Source organism: Cyprinus carpio, chromosome A12, assembly GCF_018340385.1.
Source record: "Cyprinus carpio isolate SPL01 chromosome A12, ASM1834038v1, whole genome shotgun sequence".
Lineage (NCBI taxonomy): Eukaryota > Metazoa > Chordata > Actinopteri > Cypriniformes > Cyprinidae > Cyprinus > Cyprinus carpio.
In genome coordinates, this window is record NC_056583.1 from 2,020,848 (window position 1) to 2,039,691 (window position 18,844).

The following is an 18,844-nucleotide window of genomic DNA, read 5'->3' on the forward strand; positions in this document are numbered from 1 at the left end:
CCACGAGGCATCTCTCGATTCAAGCAAGTTTACACTGACGGCAACAGAAAGGTGAATATGGTTGCCTTTAAGACAAGCTGTCTAAATACCTGTCCATATACTGTATTTTTGAGAAGATCTGACCAAAGCCACATTTAAGCTCGGCATGTTAATAGTATTGCAATCTGAAGCAAAGAACTTCAAAAGGAACTAACTAAATATTGTATTTTTACACGACAAATACACTATTTCAAAACGGCTGGTTTACTTTTCGGTAGTGTGTGACGCCACTGAACTGTGTTTGACTCGTGAGGCTCATCAAGTCTTTGTCGCGCTCCATTGGGCGACGCTTTTGCAAAGAAAAGCAGGATTTTGTATGCATGAACACATTTGGCCACTATATACAGCAAGTACACTGCGCTCTATAAAGGCTGTTATATACACTTTTTTTAATATCTTTTTAAAAACATAATTTTGCTCTTTTATATTATTGTTCATTCATTTGCTTGAAAAATTAGAATTGCACCAAGGACAATGACTGCTATTTGTTTTCTAGTAGTACAACTAATCACAGGTTATTTTCCAGTGTTCACCGAAAGTTCATTAGTAAGGACGTCCCATCTCAGATCAAAAAAACGCAAAAAAAAAACCTAACAAAAAAAACATCTCCAGTCCCTCAATATTCACATTCCATACAATCTTTACAAATGAATAAAGTGCTCTCTTTCTTCATACTGTCACAGACAAAGATACAAATAATAGTTTAAAAGTTAAAACAAACATATTCACATGATATACTGACACTTCTTAGAACAATAAAGAAACTGAAAAAAGAAATTCTATTACTACCTTGCAAACGCCCCTGAAACTTTGTGTTGTGTAGTATACATACTGTAGAGTTCATAAGACGTCTATGGTGTGATACATTCTTCAACTTGAAATACAGCAGGATTGCCACTCCGGTACTTGGTAATTAACTCATTTTGTGAATAAAGACTAAGCCATATCCACAAAATGTGAGGATTACTTGAAAATCTTTTAAGCGTATTCCCAAAAAATGTTTAAACTAATATTATTGCCACACTACAACTTTAAATTTTGACACAAACAATATTTCTGCTTGGGAGACAGAACTGTAAGGTAATAACCGTGAAAACAATAATCTCTGGTCATAAACCCATTATTTTTAAAATATTTGATAACGTTTCTAAAAGACCAGATCAATAAATACAAAATAAAAGACAAAAAGAAAACAAAATAAACCTGACAGAAAAGCTGCTTTAATATTTCTATACATCATATAACTTATATTAATTATAAATATTCCTCTTTTCCTTCTATAACTACAACTTAGTTTTTCTGAAACAGATTTTCACTTTTTACAGTATTGAACAATTCAACAATATCATGTCCAGAAAGCCTAGCAAATTTGTTTAGTTTCATTGGGAAGAGAGACAGTAGGATTAAGTGAGGAATGAATGTGTTCAACACATAGATTGCCAGTTTCATATCCGCTTTAGTGCTGGGAACAATGGCAAGACACACTATTCCTCTGTTGTGGAACGTCAATAAATGTGCTTTCTTATATAATGTGCAGAGCTTTAAAGATTTTTTTTTTTTTTTTTATTTTACTTTATTTTTTTTATTCATAAGGGTGGGTTCCGAGTTTTTACCAACAGATTGAGTTGACCTAAAGTAGGCACAGGTATTTGTACACAGGTGTTTGTAACAATGTTTTTAGTTTATTAAAAGTATTTCTACTATGCAGTTTCCTCTACTTGAAATACTGCCTTTAACAACCTGCACCTACACAGTCCCTTACGCAAGACCTGACACAAACATTCACTGTCACTCACACCTTTGTGCCCACCCTTTTGGGTGCCTGTTAAACATTTGACTCCACAAAGGGTCTCTTTGGTTTGATGGGCGAGGTGGGACCTTGTCTGGCATCACGGGAAAGCTGGCGGTACATGTTCTCCTGGTACGCCTGTGCCACGGGCATTGTCCGAGCCACCTTAACATCCTGGTACGTTGGCGCTTGGCTCACTCGCTCCAGGAGGTCTCGATCACGGGCCCCTCCATTGGCAAGCTTGCCCAGGGAGGATGGCTGCGGCTGGGCATAGTACTCTTCCTCTAGCATGTGTCCATTCTGGGCATTATTGGTCTTATTGTAATAGGCAATATTGCCTAGAGATGTAGGTGGGCTGTAGGAGGAAGCAGTGGAGGCTTGGTGGATCAAATTACCAGGTGACGTGGGGCTACTGATAACTGATTCCAGAGATGAGACAGGCCAGGCCCGGGAAGGCTGGTGAAGGTACTGCTGCTGAGTCCTAGCGGTCTTGTCAATGATGCCCATGAAAGGAGTGGTCCGGGATCGGGCAGGTTCGCCCGAGTACAGTCCACTCTGAGAGGGTGAGAGGGTCGATGGCTCATCAAAGCTTCGTTCATATGCAGTCTGCAGCGGGATTTCCATTTGGGCCATGGAGGAGGAGGGCCTGAAGCCAGGGGCTAGATTGCAGCTGGAGCCTGAGGAGATATTACTGCTAGATGGGGAGAAGCGAAGATTTACACTCTGGGAGTGGATAAGTGGTCTGGGGGTCGATACGTGCTGTTTTAGGTCACTTGTATTGGCACTGATAGGTCTGCGCACTAAGTGGGGGATCTCTGGAGAGCCCAGTTGGCATGGTGGCAGAGCTGAGGCTGCCACTGCTCTCTCAAGTTCATGCTTGGAGACAGGATAGTATGCTGCTGACTGACTACGGCTTATCTGGGGGGTTTGGCTGAAGCGCATGCCTCCGGGTCCCCCTGTAGCTGAACGGTAGGCTGAAGCAGGACGCTGAGGGATCTCATCTTTCCCCAAGTTTGACTCCAAAACCCCAGCAGGCCCACCTCGGCCCCCATGCTGACACAGAGCTCCCACACTAAGGCTGGATTGCACTTGAGACATTGACAGGCCATCCAATGAGGGCTGGTACACCAGCCTTGGCTCTCGATCTCTCTCCCTGTCCACATCCATAGAACTGCCCTGGTACCTACTACTGAGTGGATGTGCCAACTGGCTGTACAAACTGTTACTGGGCTGGTTAGTGCGGACGATCTGTGCCATAGAGGGCTGCAGGCGAAGACCCTGAACCTGGTGGTGCTGACTGGTCTGAGAGCTCTGGGAAGGTTGCGACTGGAGTTGGAAGGATCGCTGGCTGCTCATCTTCAACAGCGGTGATTTAGGGCGGCTAGGTAAAGGATCCTGTTGGTAGCGGACTGGAGAGCCAGACTGGGAACGATATAGACACACACTCTCAATTGGAGGGCTACTTCTGAATGGAGCCCCACGCCTAAGAGGAGATGGCGGAGGACTCTGGTAGTCCATTCCCTGGTTCCCTCCACTGCCCATGGGTGGAGGGCTGAATCGGTAGGAGGACTGATGGGCTGACGAGCTATGGGGCGGACTCTGGTGGTAGTGGGAGTTCTGATGTGTTGGAGAGACACACGGGGAGGTGGACTGGTAACTATGATGGGTAGGAGATGACATAGAGGAGGAGCTTGGGTGGAACTCAAAGGTCTGCCCTCCAGATAGGTAGCCAGTGTCATGATGACCCGGAGAAAGGGGTGGACTACGTATAATGGCAAGGCTCGAAGCATTCGAGCGAATGTCAGAAGCAAGACCAATAGACACAGCCTCAAGCTCTTGTTCCAGGAAGTCATCATCCTCAAACAAGTCTTGGACAGGCTCCATGTCATCCAGTCTTGGCTCAGGGGGAGGGGTATGACGAGGGGGCTCCTCATCTTCCTCTACTGGTAAGGGAGATGGTGGTGGGGATGGAGGAGGCTCAAGCTCTGGCTCCTCTGATTGGGTAACTTGCCTGTACTCCTCCTCCACGCGCTGAAGGAGACGTTGGATTTCACGATTGTTGGGACACAGCTTTATGGCTTCCCTCAGGTCATCTAGTGCTTCAGCGAACTGCCTATAAAGCAGCAATGGAAATATTAAGCCACCCTTAAGTAACTTGATCCGTAAGGAAAGAAAATAATGGAAGAACCCTACCTGCTGCTACGCTTGGCACGGGCTCTAGCATAGAATGCCTCATAAGACTTAGGCTTCAGTTCCAGAGCCTTGGTAGCAAACTCTTCCGCCATACCAAAGTCCTGGAACCAAGAGAGTTTGTTTAGTCAAATCTATTTCATTTTTGTAATTTGGGGGTTGACATTTCATTATTTTGCACAGTTGTACTAGACATATATCAGCAAGGTTCTCATGATATGCTGCAGTTACAATATTACAGAATCAAACAAGATTCATAAGCAGAATCTTATGGTGTGCTAGAACGACACCTTGCAAAGAGTATTTTTAGAAACATTCATGCTGTTCTCACATTCATTTTCCTCCGACAGCGAGACAAGTTCAGGAACAAAGACACTTTGAGCTCCTTAAAGGTCTTCAGGTCCTCACTTAATCCTTCTCGGGGAAATTTCTTCAGAGCATACTGGTAGCGCTGAGCTGCCTCCTTCACTTTACCCTTCTGTAGGTGAAAAGATGATAGACTGTGTAAATACACAGAATCTAGGACTTTGTTCTAGGCAAATCTGTGCAAACATCAAAAGTAAATTTTGAGTAAATCTGACCTTGTAGAAGCCATCTCCTTCTTCTAAAAGTTTACTCAGTAGGATAATCATGATGTCAGGTTTAGATGTTGCCATTGCCCAGGTAGCAGGACCTATGGGTAACAGGATGTTTGATGGGTCAAAATGAACAACTGGTTTGAGGGGAAAACATGGAGAGAGAGACGGAGGAGTGCAGAGTGCTCAGGAATCATAACAAACAGATGAAGGCGAGGACAACAGGATGAGGATGCCTTCAGGGTGAACTCAAGTTCTCATTCCCCGTAACCTTTCATATTTAACAGTTCATGGCAGTTTACAGTGCCAGTCAAACCTGCAGCACCCAAACACGCCACTGCACACAGAAAAGAGAGCTGTCAGGATGCCTGAAGGGAAGCAAGATGCAAGCAGCCCCGAGCACAACCATTACCTCCTTTATGCCGACTTGGCAGTGTCTGACATCCTGTGGCCAGAAGTCAGGGGTTGTAAGAGCGAGGTAATGAGGATCGGGGATGCGGGAGAATAAGATGGGGTGAGTGGCACAACCATAGGTGGTGATGAGAGTGGCGTGTGTGTAGGTGAGTGAAAGTGAGAGTGGGAGAAAGAGGAAGTTAAGAGTAATGCAGTGGTCGTGGAAGAAAAGTGAGGGGGAACACAAAAAAGCAGCCGTGAGTGGTGGGGAAAAAGAGCTTCAGCTAAAGAATTAGAAATTAAAAGTAAAACAGCAAAACAACACCAGCACTAACAACGTTAAACTACCTCTTACCAACAACTGAATTGACAAACAGAGAGAGAAAGACAGTAAAGAGAAAGAGCAACAGAGCAAGAGAAACAGGTAGCGAGTGAAAACAAATGCAAAGAAAACAAAACAAACAAAAAGACGCATTAACCAAGAGCAGCTGGAGTAAGTGAAGTAAAGCACAGAGCAGCAGAATGCTAAAGCAGCTGAGTTACATGAAAACACATACACATATATAGGGACTTTCCAGTGATTTCTCTTCTTGTAGAACAAGCTAATGTTAATTTCTCTCCCCTAAGAGATTTTCTTTTTCTGGTTTTACTATGCTTATTGAGACATTTGGGCAATGTCTGAGCCACACTAACACTGGGTAAGTTCACATGCACTAATTGTCAGTCAGAATCAATCCAGTCTGATTTCACATGTACGTTTACACGTGCATCAGGTATTTTGACAGTCTACTTTTTACATTTTACTAACTATAAGTTAGGGGTGTGCAGCAGAGCCAATATCTGTATCTGTATCAATCTCAAAATTGTTATTATCTGTATCTGTGTTCAGAAATGGGCGAGGTTTTACCTGGAAGTTCGTAAAATTGTCTATGGTTTTACAGCCTATCTTTTTTCTTCGTAGTTATCACTGAACAAATATGCCTTGTATAACTGATACAAAAATATTTTTATTATGATTCTAACATTTATTTAAATATCTTCTAATTGTCAGAGCCGATGGTCTCCTATGGACTTCGGGCACACCCCTAATATAAGTACATGTCAACAAAAGTATTAGTAGACTGTCTGCTAAATACCTGCTAATAATTTATTTGAAAAGCTGACGTATATGTCAGAAGAGCTTTTTTTGCAAATAGTTATTCTCCTCCACTGACTAGTTCAAAAGCAAAAAGACAAAAATAAAGAGGCACTTTGCAATACGTATGCAAATATATGCATCACAGCACTGCATGTGCTGCATTTTCGAATCCAAATTTGGAAAAACAGTCATATTGCAGTGTTTGCACAATTGTTTTCCTTAATATTTCAGGACTACAATACCCCTTTCAATCAGATGAATATTTAATTCAGATCAAGCTCAATAGGACAGAATGAGGTGTTTACATGAAGTTGCATGTAAATTGTCATACCGATTTTGGCTCCTTTCTTCAGCAGAGCCACCACCACTGATGTGTTTCTGCAGCCGACTGCCCGGTCCAGAGGACGCATCCCACTGTAGTCCACATGCTCTATCAAAGCCCCATGATCCACCAGGAACTGCACCTGAGACAGAAAGAGAGCAGAGAGAAGAAAGAAACTCAGTAATGGAGGAAATAAGAATATTTTTTAGCTTTTCATCATGCATACATTAAACACAAGTGTAGGTACAAATTGCTGTGGATAGGCACAGAAAATAATCTCTAAAGACAGATCTACACTTACAGTAGAAGTAAAAGTGAAAGCTCACTGTTACTGGACCAATGTATTTTTTGCAGCTTGCAGAAATGATTTTCTGTGGTTATCCACAGCACTCCACCTATACTGTTCATAGAGACTAATTTGTTTAACCCACTATATTAATTTAAACATAAATATCAGAATTTCATTAAAATGCGATTGTACTTTATTTAGTTTTGGTTTAGGTTTTTTATAGTTTGCGATGTTTTCTTATATAACAATTTATTAAATCAACACCATGATAAACCAAGTTAGGCTACTCAAGACAAACTTTGGAAACCTTAACCCAAAAATGCCAAGCTAACTGAAATATCGCTCACCACTTCTGAGTCTCCATAGAAGGCAGCCAGATCAAGAGGTGTTCGTCCATTTTTATCAGTGTGGTCTGTCGCTGCACCCCTTTCCACCAAGCAGCGAACCACAGGCAGATGTCCTTTCAAACATGCCCAGCTGAGCGCAGTCAGACCCTCCTTATCCATTAGATCCATAGATGCACCTACAAATAAACATAAGATATGAGGTATATGTGATGCAAACCTCATTAAACAGTGCTTTTGTGCCACAAAGGTGTGTATCATGTACCCTGAGCCATTAGGAACTCAACCGTGTCCAGGTGCCCTTCTGAGGCAGCCATCATGAGTGGAGTACGGCCTTGTTTATCAGCCAGGTTTACATCTGCTCCATGCAACACTAACAGATCCACAATCTGAAAGAGAGGGTACAGCTAAACATGTAGACACATTCTCTATCTTTCAAAAATAAATCTGGAAAACGAGTCTTTATCAATTACCTGCCAGTGCCCTTGACGCACAGAGCTGAAGAGCGGCACGACTCCTCTCCGGTTGGGCTGCGCCACAGCAGAGCCCTGCTCCAACAGCAGCCGACAAACCTCCATCTTTCCCCGGCCTGCTGCTGCTGACAGCGCTGAGGAGAAGAGCAGGAGAGAGCTGTCAATCATGACATCCAGCTGACAGAGAGCATTCTCTAATGTTCTGCTTAGGTTCTCTCAATGTTATGAACAATCATTCTTCTACTAACATAAACAGAAAGATTAATAATGTTCTCAAAGATTTAGCACAAAAACATTATTTATATGTGACCCTGGAGCACAAAAGCAGTCTTAGGTCACTGGGGTATATTTGTAGCAACAGCCAAAAATACATTGTATGGGTCAAAATTATTGATTTTTCTTTTTAATGACCAAAGTCATTAGGATATTAAGTAAAGATCATGTTCCATGAAAATATTTTGTAAATGTCCTACTGTAAATATATTAAAACTTCATTCTGACAACTTTAAAGTAATTTTCTCAATATTTAGATTTTTTTGCACCCTCAGATTCCAGATTTTCAAATAGTTGTATCTCGGCCAAATATTGTCCTCCTAACTAACCATACATCAATGGAAAGCTTATTTATTCAGCTTTCAGATGATGTATAAATCTCAATTTTGACAAACTGACCCTTATGACTGGTTTTGTGCTCCAGGGTCACATATATGGTTTATGAAAAGTTTTCTTCCTTAAAATGTTTTTAGTTGGATATTTGCCTCATGCTTTTTAAATGTTACTACCTGTTTCTAAATATTCAGAGAACACTTAAAAGTAAAATTCCCATAATTTTTTGCAAAATGAGAAAATGGGATGCTCCCTTAACATTCACATAACCAAGAAAACAATTTTTTTTAGACATTCAGAATTAACATTTTTGTAATACAAACGTTAGGAAAATATTCTTTGAACATATTTTTGTGTGGACAGCATTTTAAAACCAAAATATTGCACATCATATGCATTTTTTTTGCACAGAAAGTGATCCCAAATCGCAATGTGACAAGCTCTGGGAAAAAACAATCCTCAATGGAGGACAAAGTGAGAGAAATGTTACATATATTCATAACATATTTCCATATAAGAAGTCACTTGTGGAAGTTTATGTGGAAGATTTTTTTAGTTTATGTCATTTATTTTGGAAATGTCCTGAAGAGTTATTGACTTTACTCACCCTGTGATGGAGAGAGGCCCATGGAATGATTGGTAACTACACTTAGGTTTTTTGCTGTTCAAAGTGCTTTTTTAATGTTCAAGGACTCATGCTTCTTGTGTCTGAACAATTACAGACAAATCTGAAAAAATATTATGTGTTTATGTTTTAGGAAGTTTGAACATGAGGCTGTACTGTCAGCATGATGTTAGCTCTATACAGTTCTGGATGTTACAAGTTTGTTAAAATGGTAAGAGTGTGGTAATTTGAGCCGAAAGCCCTGGGGTAGCAGTACCCAGTAGCTCTCCCCTTCTTATGATTTTAAAGTATTATTTTAATGTAATTCTACATGATATTTTATTCATTCTAGACCAAATATGTTTGATTTTATTCTTTGTTTTGAACTTGATTTTGTTCCGTATTTTTTTTATTTGATTTTTTTATTTTTTTTGTTTTTTTGTGTATTTTTTAATTGTATTCCCTGCAGCATTTATAAGTGTGATGTTGAGTACTGTTAGCCCAGTTCTGTGAGGTAAATTGCAGTCAGTTTTTTATTCTTTAATTTGAACATTATTTTGTTCTGAACTTTTTAATTGATTTAAAAAATGCCTTTAAAGTTGTGAACTGTATCTTTAAATAAAACGTTTAAGAAGTCATCCAGCTATTCTATTATCCAACCCTATTTGTCCTTATCAGGGTTACAGGGAGCTGGATCTTAACCCAGCGTCTCGAGTCACAGGTAGAGAAACTCCCTGCATAGATGGCCAGTCCATCACAAGCCTCACACACAGATTTTAATAAGTCATTTTTGATGAATTTCACTTCTTTTGATATAGCATGAGGTTCATACAGAAAATGCAAAATAAAATTCCAGGACTTTTCAAGCACTACTTTTTTGGTTTTCATGGACTTAAATCAGAGATTTCACTTATTAAACAATATTGTTATTATGTTGTATATATTATTAAAGGATGTTATGGCAAAGTTATCGCTTTCTTTATTCAAACTGATTTTTTTTTCATGAATATAAGATTGACCTGAAGAATGAAAGCTGGATAATACACTTGGGAAATTATGAGCAATATAATCTCTTATTAACATTAGGATGTGTGACAATACACTTAGCTCACAAGATACTAAGATACTTGGTTCACTAGAATGAGACAATATTTTAAAAATTTTTACGATTTTTTTTTTTTAAATGACAAAAAAAAAAAAGTCTTTTAAACACACAAATCAAAACAATGCAGTTGTATTTTAAAATATTTTAACTAATATCGGGCTAATGATTATTTTGGTAAGTAATCTACTGATTTTACAGATTTTTTAGTAACACAAACAGACCTAAGTGAAAAACAGGCTTTAGTATGACTATTTATATATAAACTAACGATGAGGCAATAATAATTGGTTCAAATAAAGTATCAAAACCAAGTAATTACATGGTTTTGTTGAACAACCCTGATAAAATAGGCCTACATAATGTTTTATGTAACATAACCAATTTAAGTATATTATGTATTATATCAAACACCTGTAGAGGGCACCAACGGCCTGGCGAGGCTTCACTTTACAGTGTGATCCAAGGACGTTTAAATCCTTTAATTTTAATATTTGGCCGCATGCAAACTCAGAGCTAGGGTTTGAACTTTAATTTTGAAATTAAATGTACCAAAATTCACATATTTTGAAATATGTTGATGCATTCTCCTGTGCTGTCTAGTGAGATAACATGCACTGTTTTCCCAGATGAATGTTAAGCAACACAAACTCACAGCATATGCATAGGAAGAGTTTGTGTCCCGAGCTGCTGAGATAAATGATAACAGTGCAACACAAAACGTGTCAGACTTTATATGCATTCCCTAATGAAACCCAAACGAACAGCGCATGCGATAAAAGACTGAACAATATAATGCAAGCACAATCAAAGGTTTAACCACAAACTCAACTTTATACTAATATCGCGAGACAGCTTTTCATCTCAAGGAGTAATATCGCAAAATCTTGTGCGCTGCTAAAAGCCTGGCGAAATAGCTCTGTATTCATGTGAGATGTGCTGCATTGTTAATTTTGCGTAAAAAGATTTTTTATCTAGAAAAAAAAACTAACAACACTAATTTCATACATACTGCCCTTTAAAAATTCAAGTACTTTTCAGGTACACGCTCAAAAATATGACTGTTTTCAAGGGTCTTCTAGGACTTAAATTTCAAAAAGTCAAATTCAAGTACTTCAAGCACTTTGTACGAACCCTGTCTGAACTCTTATAATTTTTAATTCGATCTTCATTCACAATGCTTTCCCTCACAGTTTTGAACCTTTATCTTTTTGTCCGCACACACACAAACATTTGGACCCCATAACATAGGGAATACTATGTACACACTAACACTGTGTGTGTTTATGTGTGTGCATACCTACTGTGTTTACCAGTTTAAGAGGACCAGTGTACTCTCTTGACTTGCTATTAAGTCAAAGTTATGACTGTTTGAGTCTATACGAACCAGTAGGCTATCTACAAAAAACTACAGATGCACCGATTATGATATTTCATGGACGATTCCGATTGTCAGCAAATGGGCTGATTCTGATACCGATAGCTGATTTTTTTTTTTTAAGCAAGAGACAAGAAAGAATGAAAGAGTACATGAACAAGCTGTTTATTTGCTCTGTTACAGGCTGAACTGGCCTTCAAAAAAATCTGCAGCCATTTGAAATTAGAACAACTAGTGCATTTTAATCACAGTCCAAACAAAGATGCTACATACATGTAGCATGAGCATGTTCTTTTTTTTATTTAAATTTAGATTGTACAATTACAAGATTTAAAGCAAACAGAGTGGTCTGATTTTAGCTTTGTCAAATAATGCTAAAAATGCACATTCACTCTCTGACAAAGAGAGTAATTACAAAATTACTTAAGATTATTTCATAAAATAATAAACAATGATTACAAAGCATTTTCGGTTTCAGTTTCCAGAATCAGGGTCCAGAATTTTCATTTTGGTGCATCCCTGCGTCCCTTTCATGCCAGTTAGGATGCTGCCTCAGTAGGCAGCTGTCAATGCAGGCAGCTTAGATTGAAAAAACCTATATAAGTGGAGCTCTACCTGTCTCACCCCACAGGGTATCATAGCTGTTAATCTGGGCACGTTGAGTGTCCTCTTCATCCCTCTCAGGCAAGTCCAAGAGATAAGACACAATCTTAAAGACACAGATACAGTTAGTAGCTATATAAGAAAGGAGCATGCAAGGAACTGTGTGACACCAACAGGCCACTACCTCTGTGTATCCCATGCTGGCTGCTGCTATAAGGGCCTGCTGTACTGCCACGCTCTTGTTGAAGGTCACAGGCTGTGGTGATGTCTGCTGCTGAGTTTGTGTGTCCGCTTGCGTCTCCTCTTCTGGAGTCTCTTCCTGCTCCTCCACCTTCTGCTCGGACTCCTGCGGCACCTCCGCTGCATCGCCCTGTCGCTCAGGGCTGGAGGGCTGTGACTCCTGGGGCGTGGCTTGTGTGGGGCGAACTCTACTCTATACTCTTGCCAGTGGGTTTGGCGTGTGGTGTGGGTGGTTGGGTGTGGGGTTTTTGGTGTGGGTGTTTGGGTGTGGGTGTGTGGGGGTACATCTGACCCCAGTCACTCTGAATGAGGAACTTCACCACCTCCAGATGTCCTCTAAGAGCAGCATGCACCAGGGCACACTGACCATGCTTGTCCAAGTGGTCGAGCTAAAGAGAGGACAGACATGCACATAAATATCATTCTGCATGGTCTGATGCGAACTGAGAAAGCAAAGGAACGTGTTCAACGTGGGGAAAGTGCTCAATCATAGATACCCGACAACATTTATTGTGCATATATACTATATATACAGGTATATATTTATGAGTGTCAGACACTCTTGTACCTTTGCTTTCCTCTTGCAGAGGGTGGTAACTATGCCCAGGTGTCCAGCGGCGGCGGCGTAGCCCAGAGGATTGAGGCCGCTCTCAGATGTTGAATCTACACTGGCACCGTATTCCAGCAGCAGGTTCACCATGTCCACGTAGCCCAGGTGTGCATGCACACACAGCACCGGAGCGTTGTTCAACACCTCTGTATGGTAGTTCACATTAGCACCACCCAATATCAGCAGCCGGGACACCTACAAAAAATGAAAGCAGAAAAATAAATCTAATGCTGTGGAGCAAGAAACCAATGTAAGGTCTGTAAATTTGAGCAGTACCTTTATGTTAGGTGTATAAAGGTTTCTGAGCGATGACAGAGCTGCTGATAAACTCTCTGTACTGTATGACACCCACAGCCCTTGCAAGATGGATGAAGAAACTCCGACCTTCTTACTCAGGCCCTACAGTATGATGAGAAATTGAGACAAAAGCCTTAATGCATGAAAGCTTTACCTGTAAAATACAGGCATTATGGCGATCTGTTACGTTAACACATACTTGCATGACACTCTTACCTTGAATATGTGTGCTTTCAGTATATGGTGACCCAACTCAATTGTCTGCTGTCTATTTAGTTTGTTTTCTTGTCTGGAGAACCAGAAAGCCAGAAGCGTGTGGCCATTCTTAAAAAACAAACAAACAAGCCAAAAAACATGTAAGAATTATAAAATACTTCACAGTGAAACTGCACCTGTCACAAAACCCTGAAGATATAATATGCTTCTCAGATTTCTTTAAGACTTTAATCTAAAAATTCAGTTTGATGGAAATTTAACACCATAGAAAATTTTAAATATCTTAAATGATATAACATGTAGGTTGTTGGCTCTGTAATGAATTGCTTTTGTTCCTCTGTTGTAAGCCACTTTGAATAAATGCATAAATGCAAATCTTACAAAATTCTTAATTATTATTTTAGGAGGTCTTAAATTTGGGAAGGAAAAAACAGGAATTGTGATCCATTCTTGTGATCACTGTTTTTTAGTAATATTGACATACTATTATAATTTTTTTTAATTCTGTTTTTTTTTTTTTTTCATATTAAATTTTGTTAAAGTTTAGGTAATTTGTTGTTTGTTTTGTCTATTTTATTTTATATATATATATATATATATATATATAATATATATACTATATATATATATATATATATATATACAGAATTATATATATATATAATTATTAAGTTGTAGTTTATTTAGTTTTAGTCATTTTAGTACTTCAACTTAAACTAAACAAAAATGTTGCAAACTAGGACAAATAAAATGCATATTTTATTTCAATTAATGAAAATGTTTCTTTTATGGCTTTATTTTTAGTTAACAGTAATAACCCTGACATTGATTCAATATATAGATTTTACATGTGTTGGCACAATATATTTTTATTGCCTTTCTTTAGGCACATTATTGTATTAGCAAAATCCAATATTGACTGACCTCTAATTCATTTGTTTTGACATATTAATGCATAAACCAGTTTTAATACATATGTATATATTAAGTAAAACATGTCTTGAGTATTTTAAACTCAAGCATGTATCCTGTTTTACAGCTATATGTATGTCTATTTAATTAAAAATGTATTTTTAGATTGTGTGGGTTTGTTCCTTCTGGACAGATGGTATTCATTTAACTTGTGCAGATCTCAACAAACTCCCACCTTGACCAAGCTGGTCTTTGGACGGTTTGGTTAATCCATGTGCCCAAAACCATTTAAAAACCAGCATAACACAGGCCGGTAAGCCAGCCAACACAAGCAAACCATCGTAGGTTGTTTTAAACTTTCTTTATGAGCAGAAGAGTTTGATCATTTATTCTTTTTCACCATTTTTACTCTTATTTGGTATTCCAGTGCATTTTGTCAGACCTGGGATCGCAGAGGAACTTGGTCTTCTCTCCCTCTTCTCTCCATATGAGCCACTCTCTGAAAGAAGGGTGCACAAACATGCGCGTCCCATCCCGTCTCTTCACCAGGAACACAGACAGGTTCTCCATCCTCTGCTGGAAGTCATCCCATTCCAGCGTGCCCTTCACCGAGGCGCTGTTGATGGCCTGGTAGATCTGCTCATCGGTGAGCGGGTGCAGGGAGGCCAGGGCCACGTTGAGCAGCGGCAGGGCCCTTTCGAAGGACGACTGTGTCGGGAAGCGCATGTTACACTGCAGAAGGTAAACTTCAGCTAGACTGACCGGGACCACCTTGTAGTTGGTGCTCTTGAGCACCAGGTAGCCGCGTTCGATCAGGTCAAAGGTGAGCTTCAGGTAGAGGAAAGAGCCCTGGCTGAGGGCCTTGAGGTGGGAACTGAGCTTGCCGAAGCTGGTGTTGTCCATCTTGCCATTGAGGGAGATGTTGTTCTGGATCTCAGTGCTGCTGTGGATGCGGTGCAGGATGTAGCCCTGGAGGTCGTGGTCGATGGCATCATTTTCCTCCAGGGCGTCCAGAGAGATTTGGTGGAAGGGCAGAGGTTTGGTGATTTCCTGGAAGAAAGAGGTAAGATCAGTAACTTCGAGACTATATTAATTTGTAGCTGTTTTTTGATGTGTTTAGTAGAGGCGAAATGTACCGTAAAATAGTGTTTTGGTAAATGTTAAGTCACATTAAGTCATTATTTTGACTTAGCATCTTAATATTTCAACCTAGTTTTTTTTTATGTATTAAAAACTCAAAATTGATCGATTTTTGTAATAAGTGCATTTATAGCTACAACAAAAAATGAGATCTTTATAAAAGCCTATTTTAGAAGTTCACATGCAAATCAATAATCTAACAATGCCATATATATAATGTAAAATTTCAAATGTTCTGTTTTTCCACCGATTTTCAACTCAAAACAAATTCATATGTCATCATACCAGAGTGAGAAATTAACAGGGCTTTCAGACAAAAATGTCACAGAAAATATCCATGAAATTCAAAAAGTGGGGGCAAAAAAAAAAAAGACCTTCTGAGCATATTTTCATGTTTTCTGAAGGATCATGTGACACTGAAGACTGGTGTAACGATGCTGAAAATTCAGCTTTAATCACAGGAATAAATTAAGTTTTAAAATATATTCAAACAGATATTAAAATATATTAAATATAAATATATTAAACCATCTTACTGATCATAATCCTTTGAATGGTACTGTATTTTTTAGTAAATATTTCAAATATTGGAAATATGCAATGATCCAGTTATTATAATATATTTATATGGTACAAATCCGAGGTATCGTTGTGTGAGAATGAGACGTATAAACAGTTATAGTACGTTTGTGTGTTCACCTGCAGGGAGGTCCTGACAGTCACCACCAGTTTGAGCCAGGCTGGGAACTTGTTAATGGTCTTACAGAGGAAAGACACAATCGTGTCACCATAGTCTGGTTTGTGGAACTCAGCCTCATTCAGACCATCGATGAGAATGATGAGGTCTTCATCTGGAGTGATCTTCCTCTCTGAGGAAAAACAGCAACATACAAACTTTTACACATGCAGTAAATCTTTTGAATTACATTTCTGCATCTACTCTACATTAAAGGAAAAGTTTGCCCTAAAATTATTATTTTATTTTAGTTATTATTATTTTTATTTATTTTATTTTTTTGCTGAAAATGTACCCACCCTCAGGCCATCCATGATGTAGATGAGTTTGTTTCTTCATCATATTTGTATAAATGCAGCACTGCATCACTTGCTCAGCAATAGATGCTCTGCAGTGAATGGGTGCCGTCAGAGTGAGAGTCCAAACAGCTGATAAAAACATCACAATAATCCACAAGTAATCCACAGCACTCCAGTCCATTAGTTAATGTCTTGTGAAGCCAAAAGCTGCATGTTTGTAAGAAAAAAAAATCCATCATTAAGATGTTTTAAACTTCTGGCCAAAATATGAGTCCATAAAAATTGATAAAATCCATCAAAATTCAAGCTTTTTTGGCTTGTAAACAGTGCTTGATCTGTGCAGATTTCTCTCCTGATTCAGATTAGATGACTTTTTCACTGAAGAAAGCCATATTATGGATAGAGGACTAGCAACTGTTTAAAAAAATAATTTGTTTCTTACAAACATGCAGCTTTTGGCTGCACAAGACATTAATTGTTGGACTGAAGTCGTGCAGATTTTTTGTGATTATTGTGATGTTTATATCAGCTGTTTGGACTCTCATTCTGACGGCACCCATTCACTGTTCTGAGCATGTGATGGAATGCTACGTTTCTCCAAATCTGTTGTGATGATGAAACAAACTACATCTTAGATGACCTAAGGGTAACAAATTGTTCAACAATTTTCATGTTTGGATGAACTATTCCTTTAAAGATATACACACAAACTCTTGATTGATCCACTCATGTGTTTGTTTATGGCTGTTGAGCTCTCATGCCTTTATAAAGTGCATCCAGTGGTTCAAGCACCCCTCGTCTGAAGGCAGTGGGCGGATCTTGGACGCAGGATCGCAGACTGAGCATGCTCTGTATGTGCGGCTCTTTCAGCAGCAGCTCTCTGTACGCGGCGAGCTGTGGCGAGCGACACAGCAGTGCCGCCACGTTGTGCACAAACTCCGGAACCAGGCAGGTGTAGGCGTTATCTGCCTGACAGTAGTGATACGCCACGACCTGCAGGGGGCGGCAAAGAGAAGCACAGGTGAGAGAGACACCAGACTGCAGATTTTGTGCTGATCGATCACCAGTTTGCTGTAATACAAAACGATTATAAAATGTTACTAATAATATTGATTATGATGTGGAACAACAGTCCCCAAATAAAGAGCAGAAAAACAATATGCTGTGGCTGTAGTGCAGTTTTATTTGTCCCCTGACAGATTTGAATGGCAAGGTGCTGAATTGCACATTTTTTCTCCCTCAATTTGGAATGAGGCCATGGCAAGCCTTTTATCATTAGTTTCTGTGGGACGCCCATCTTGAAGACAAGTGCAAATAATTAGCTCCATTAAAGCTGTAATTAGCTTAATTAAAAAAAAAAAAAAAACTTCTGAAACCTCGGTTGTGAGGATTACACAGCGTTTTCAGTGCTAGTACCACAAAAAAAAAAGAAAAAAAAGGAGCGAGAGAACATAATTGAGTACAAAAAAGATAACAAAAACTATAAAATAATTGTTTTTTTTTCTGAAGTAATACTGTCCAACAGCAGTGTTTCAGACTAAAATCTATTTTTGTAGTCAGCTAAATACCACACGAAACATAATGTTTACCACAGACCCCCTAAAGCCACATGGTGATGAAAAAAACTATATTTCAATAATTTATTTTTTATTCCAAAACCATTGTGTTTGCCCCAAAAAACATGCATTCACTCATAAAGAATGCAAAAGGTTTTGTGAGCAAACATAGCATTTCTTGAGGGAATGCAAATATTTTTCTAACAAATGTTGTGTAAGTTTCTCATAGGCACCAACATTTTTCTAATGAATGCAAGTTTTGCAAGAGAATGCAAATATAATACAAATGCTAATAAAAACATAACTTAAATATTATAATATAGAGCTGTTTAAACAATAATATTACACTATGCTATTTTAAGACAACATGTTCTATAAGCATTTCTGCACGCCAATCATTTTGCCCATTCAGGATAGCTGACATCTGGTTGGCTGACGAGTACGGGAGGGCGGAGTTTTGGAAAGAGGGCGTGTCATTGAAGTTAGCACAATGGTGGAAAGCTGACATCTGCACTTTTAAGCATTGTTGGAATGCAGTATGTTTCTAGCACATACTTATTGCACCTGAAATTGGAAGCGTCAGTAGAAAATAAGGTACAAATCACGACTGCATCGTATTTTCACTGAGAATACAGCTACAGTGTTCAAAGGAAAGCAGCACAATGTAGTGACACCTTCCCAGCTCCGACTTCACCTTCACCTGTCCTGATGTTCATTATTCAACACTTCTGAAATAAGCGTGAAGCAGACCGAGCAGGGGGCCCTGAGCTGCTGGTGATTCAGCAGAACTTACAGAGAGAGAGGCAGATAATTACTGTAATGTGCTCCAGTCAGACTGGATGCCTATGGTGCTTCTGAAAGCTCAACAGTTTCATGCTTATTACATTTTACTAAATATATTCAGCTGAGTTTGGTGAACTTTGACGTGCATAAAGGATCTAAACGTCACATATTGACCTCTTGGCTAAACTCACTTTCAAAACTGTATGGTTT

General features: G+C 39.2%; 1 protein-coding gene across 1 annotated transcript in view; it reads right to left on the reverse strand.

The window, feature by feature from the left end:
- Window positions 1-1,632: 1,632 nt before the first annotated feature.
- tanc2b (tetratricopeptide repeat, ankyrin repeat and coiled-coil containing 2b) overlaps window positions 1,633-18,844 on the reverse strand; it is a 39,402-nt gene continuing 22,190 nt past the window's right edge. The window contains exons 6-22 of the mRNA XM_042767114.1: window positions 17,057-17,288; window positions 15,960-16,129; window positions 14,563-15,170; window positions 13,209-13,317; window positions 12,972-13,094; window positions 12,654-12,890; window positions 12,378-12,474; window positions 12,030-12,136; window positions 11,858-11,951; window positions 7,553-7,686; window positions 7,345-7,468; window positions 7,083-7,258; window positions 6,456-6,588; window positions 4,600-4,691; window positions 4,350-4,496; window positions 4,022-4,122; window positions 1,633-3,941 (exon numbers count right to left, since the gene is read on the reverse strand). Coding sequence (XP_042623048.1) covers window positions 1,865-3,941; window positions 4,022-4,122; window positions 4,350-4,496; window positions 4,600-4,691; window positions 6,456-6,588; window positions 7,083-7,258; window positions 7,345-7,468; window positions 7,553-7,686; window positions 11,858-11,951; window positions 12,030-12,136; window positions 12,378-12,474; window positions 12,654-12,890; window positions 12,972-13,094; window positions 13,209-13,317; window positions 14,563-15,170; window positions 15,960-16,129; window positions 17,057-17,288 — 4,761 coding nt within the window. The 3' untranslated portion in view covers window positions 1,633-1,864. The remainder of the gene's footprint in view (window positions 3,942-4,021; window positions 4,123-4,349; window positions 4,497-4,599; window positions 4,692-6,455; window positions 6,589-7,082; window positions 7,259-7,344; window positions 7,469-7,552; window positions 7,687-11,857; window positions 11,952-12,029; window positions 12,137-12,377; window positions 12,475-12,653; window positions 12,891-12,971; window positions 13,095-13,208; window positions 13,318-14,562; window positions 15,171-15,959; window positions 16,130-17,056; window positions 17,289-18,844) is intronic.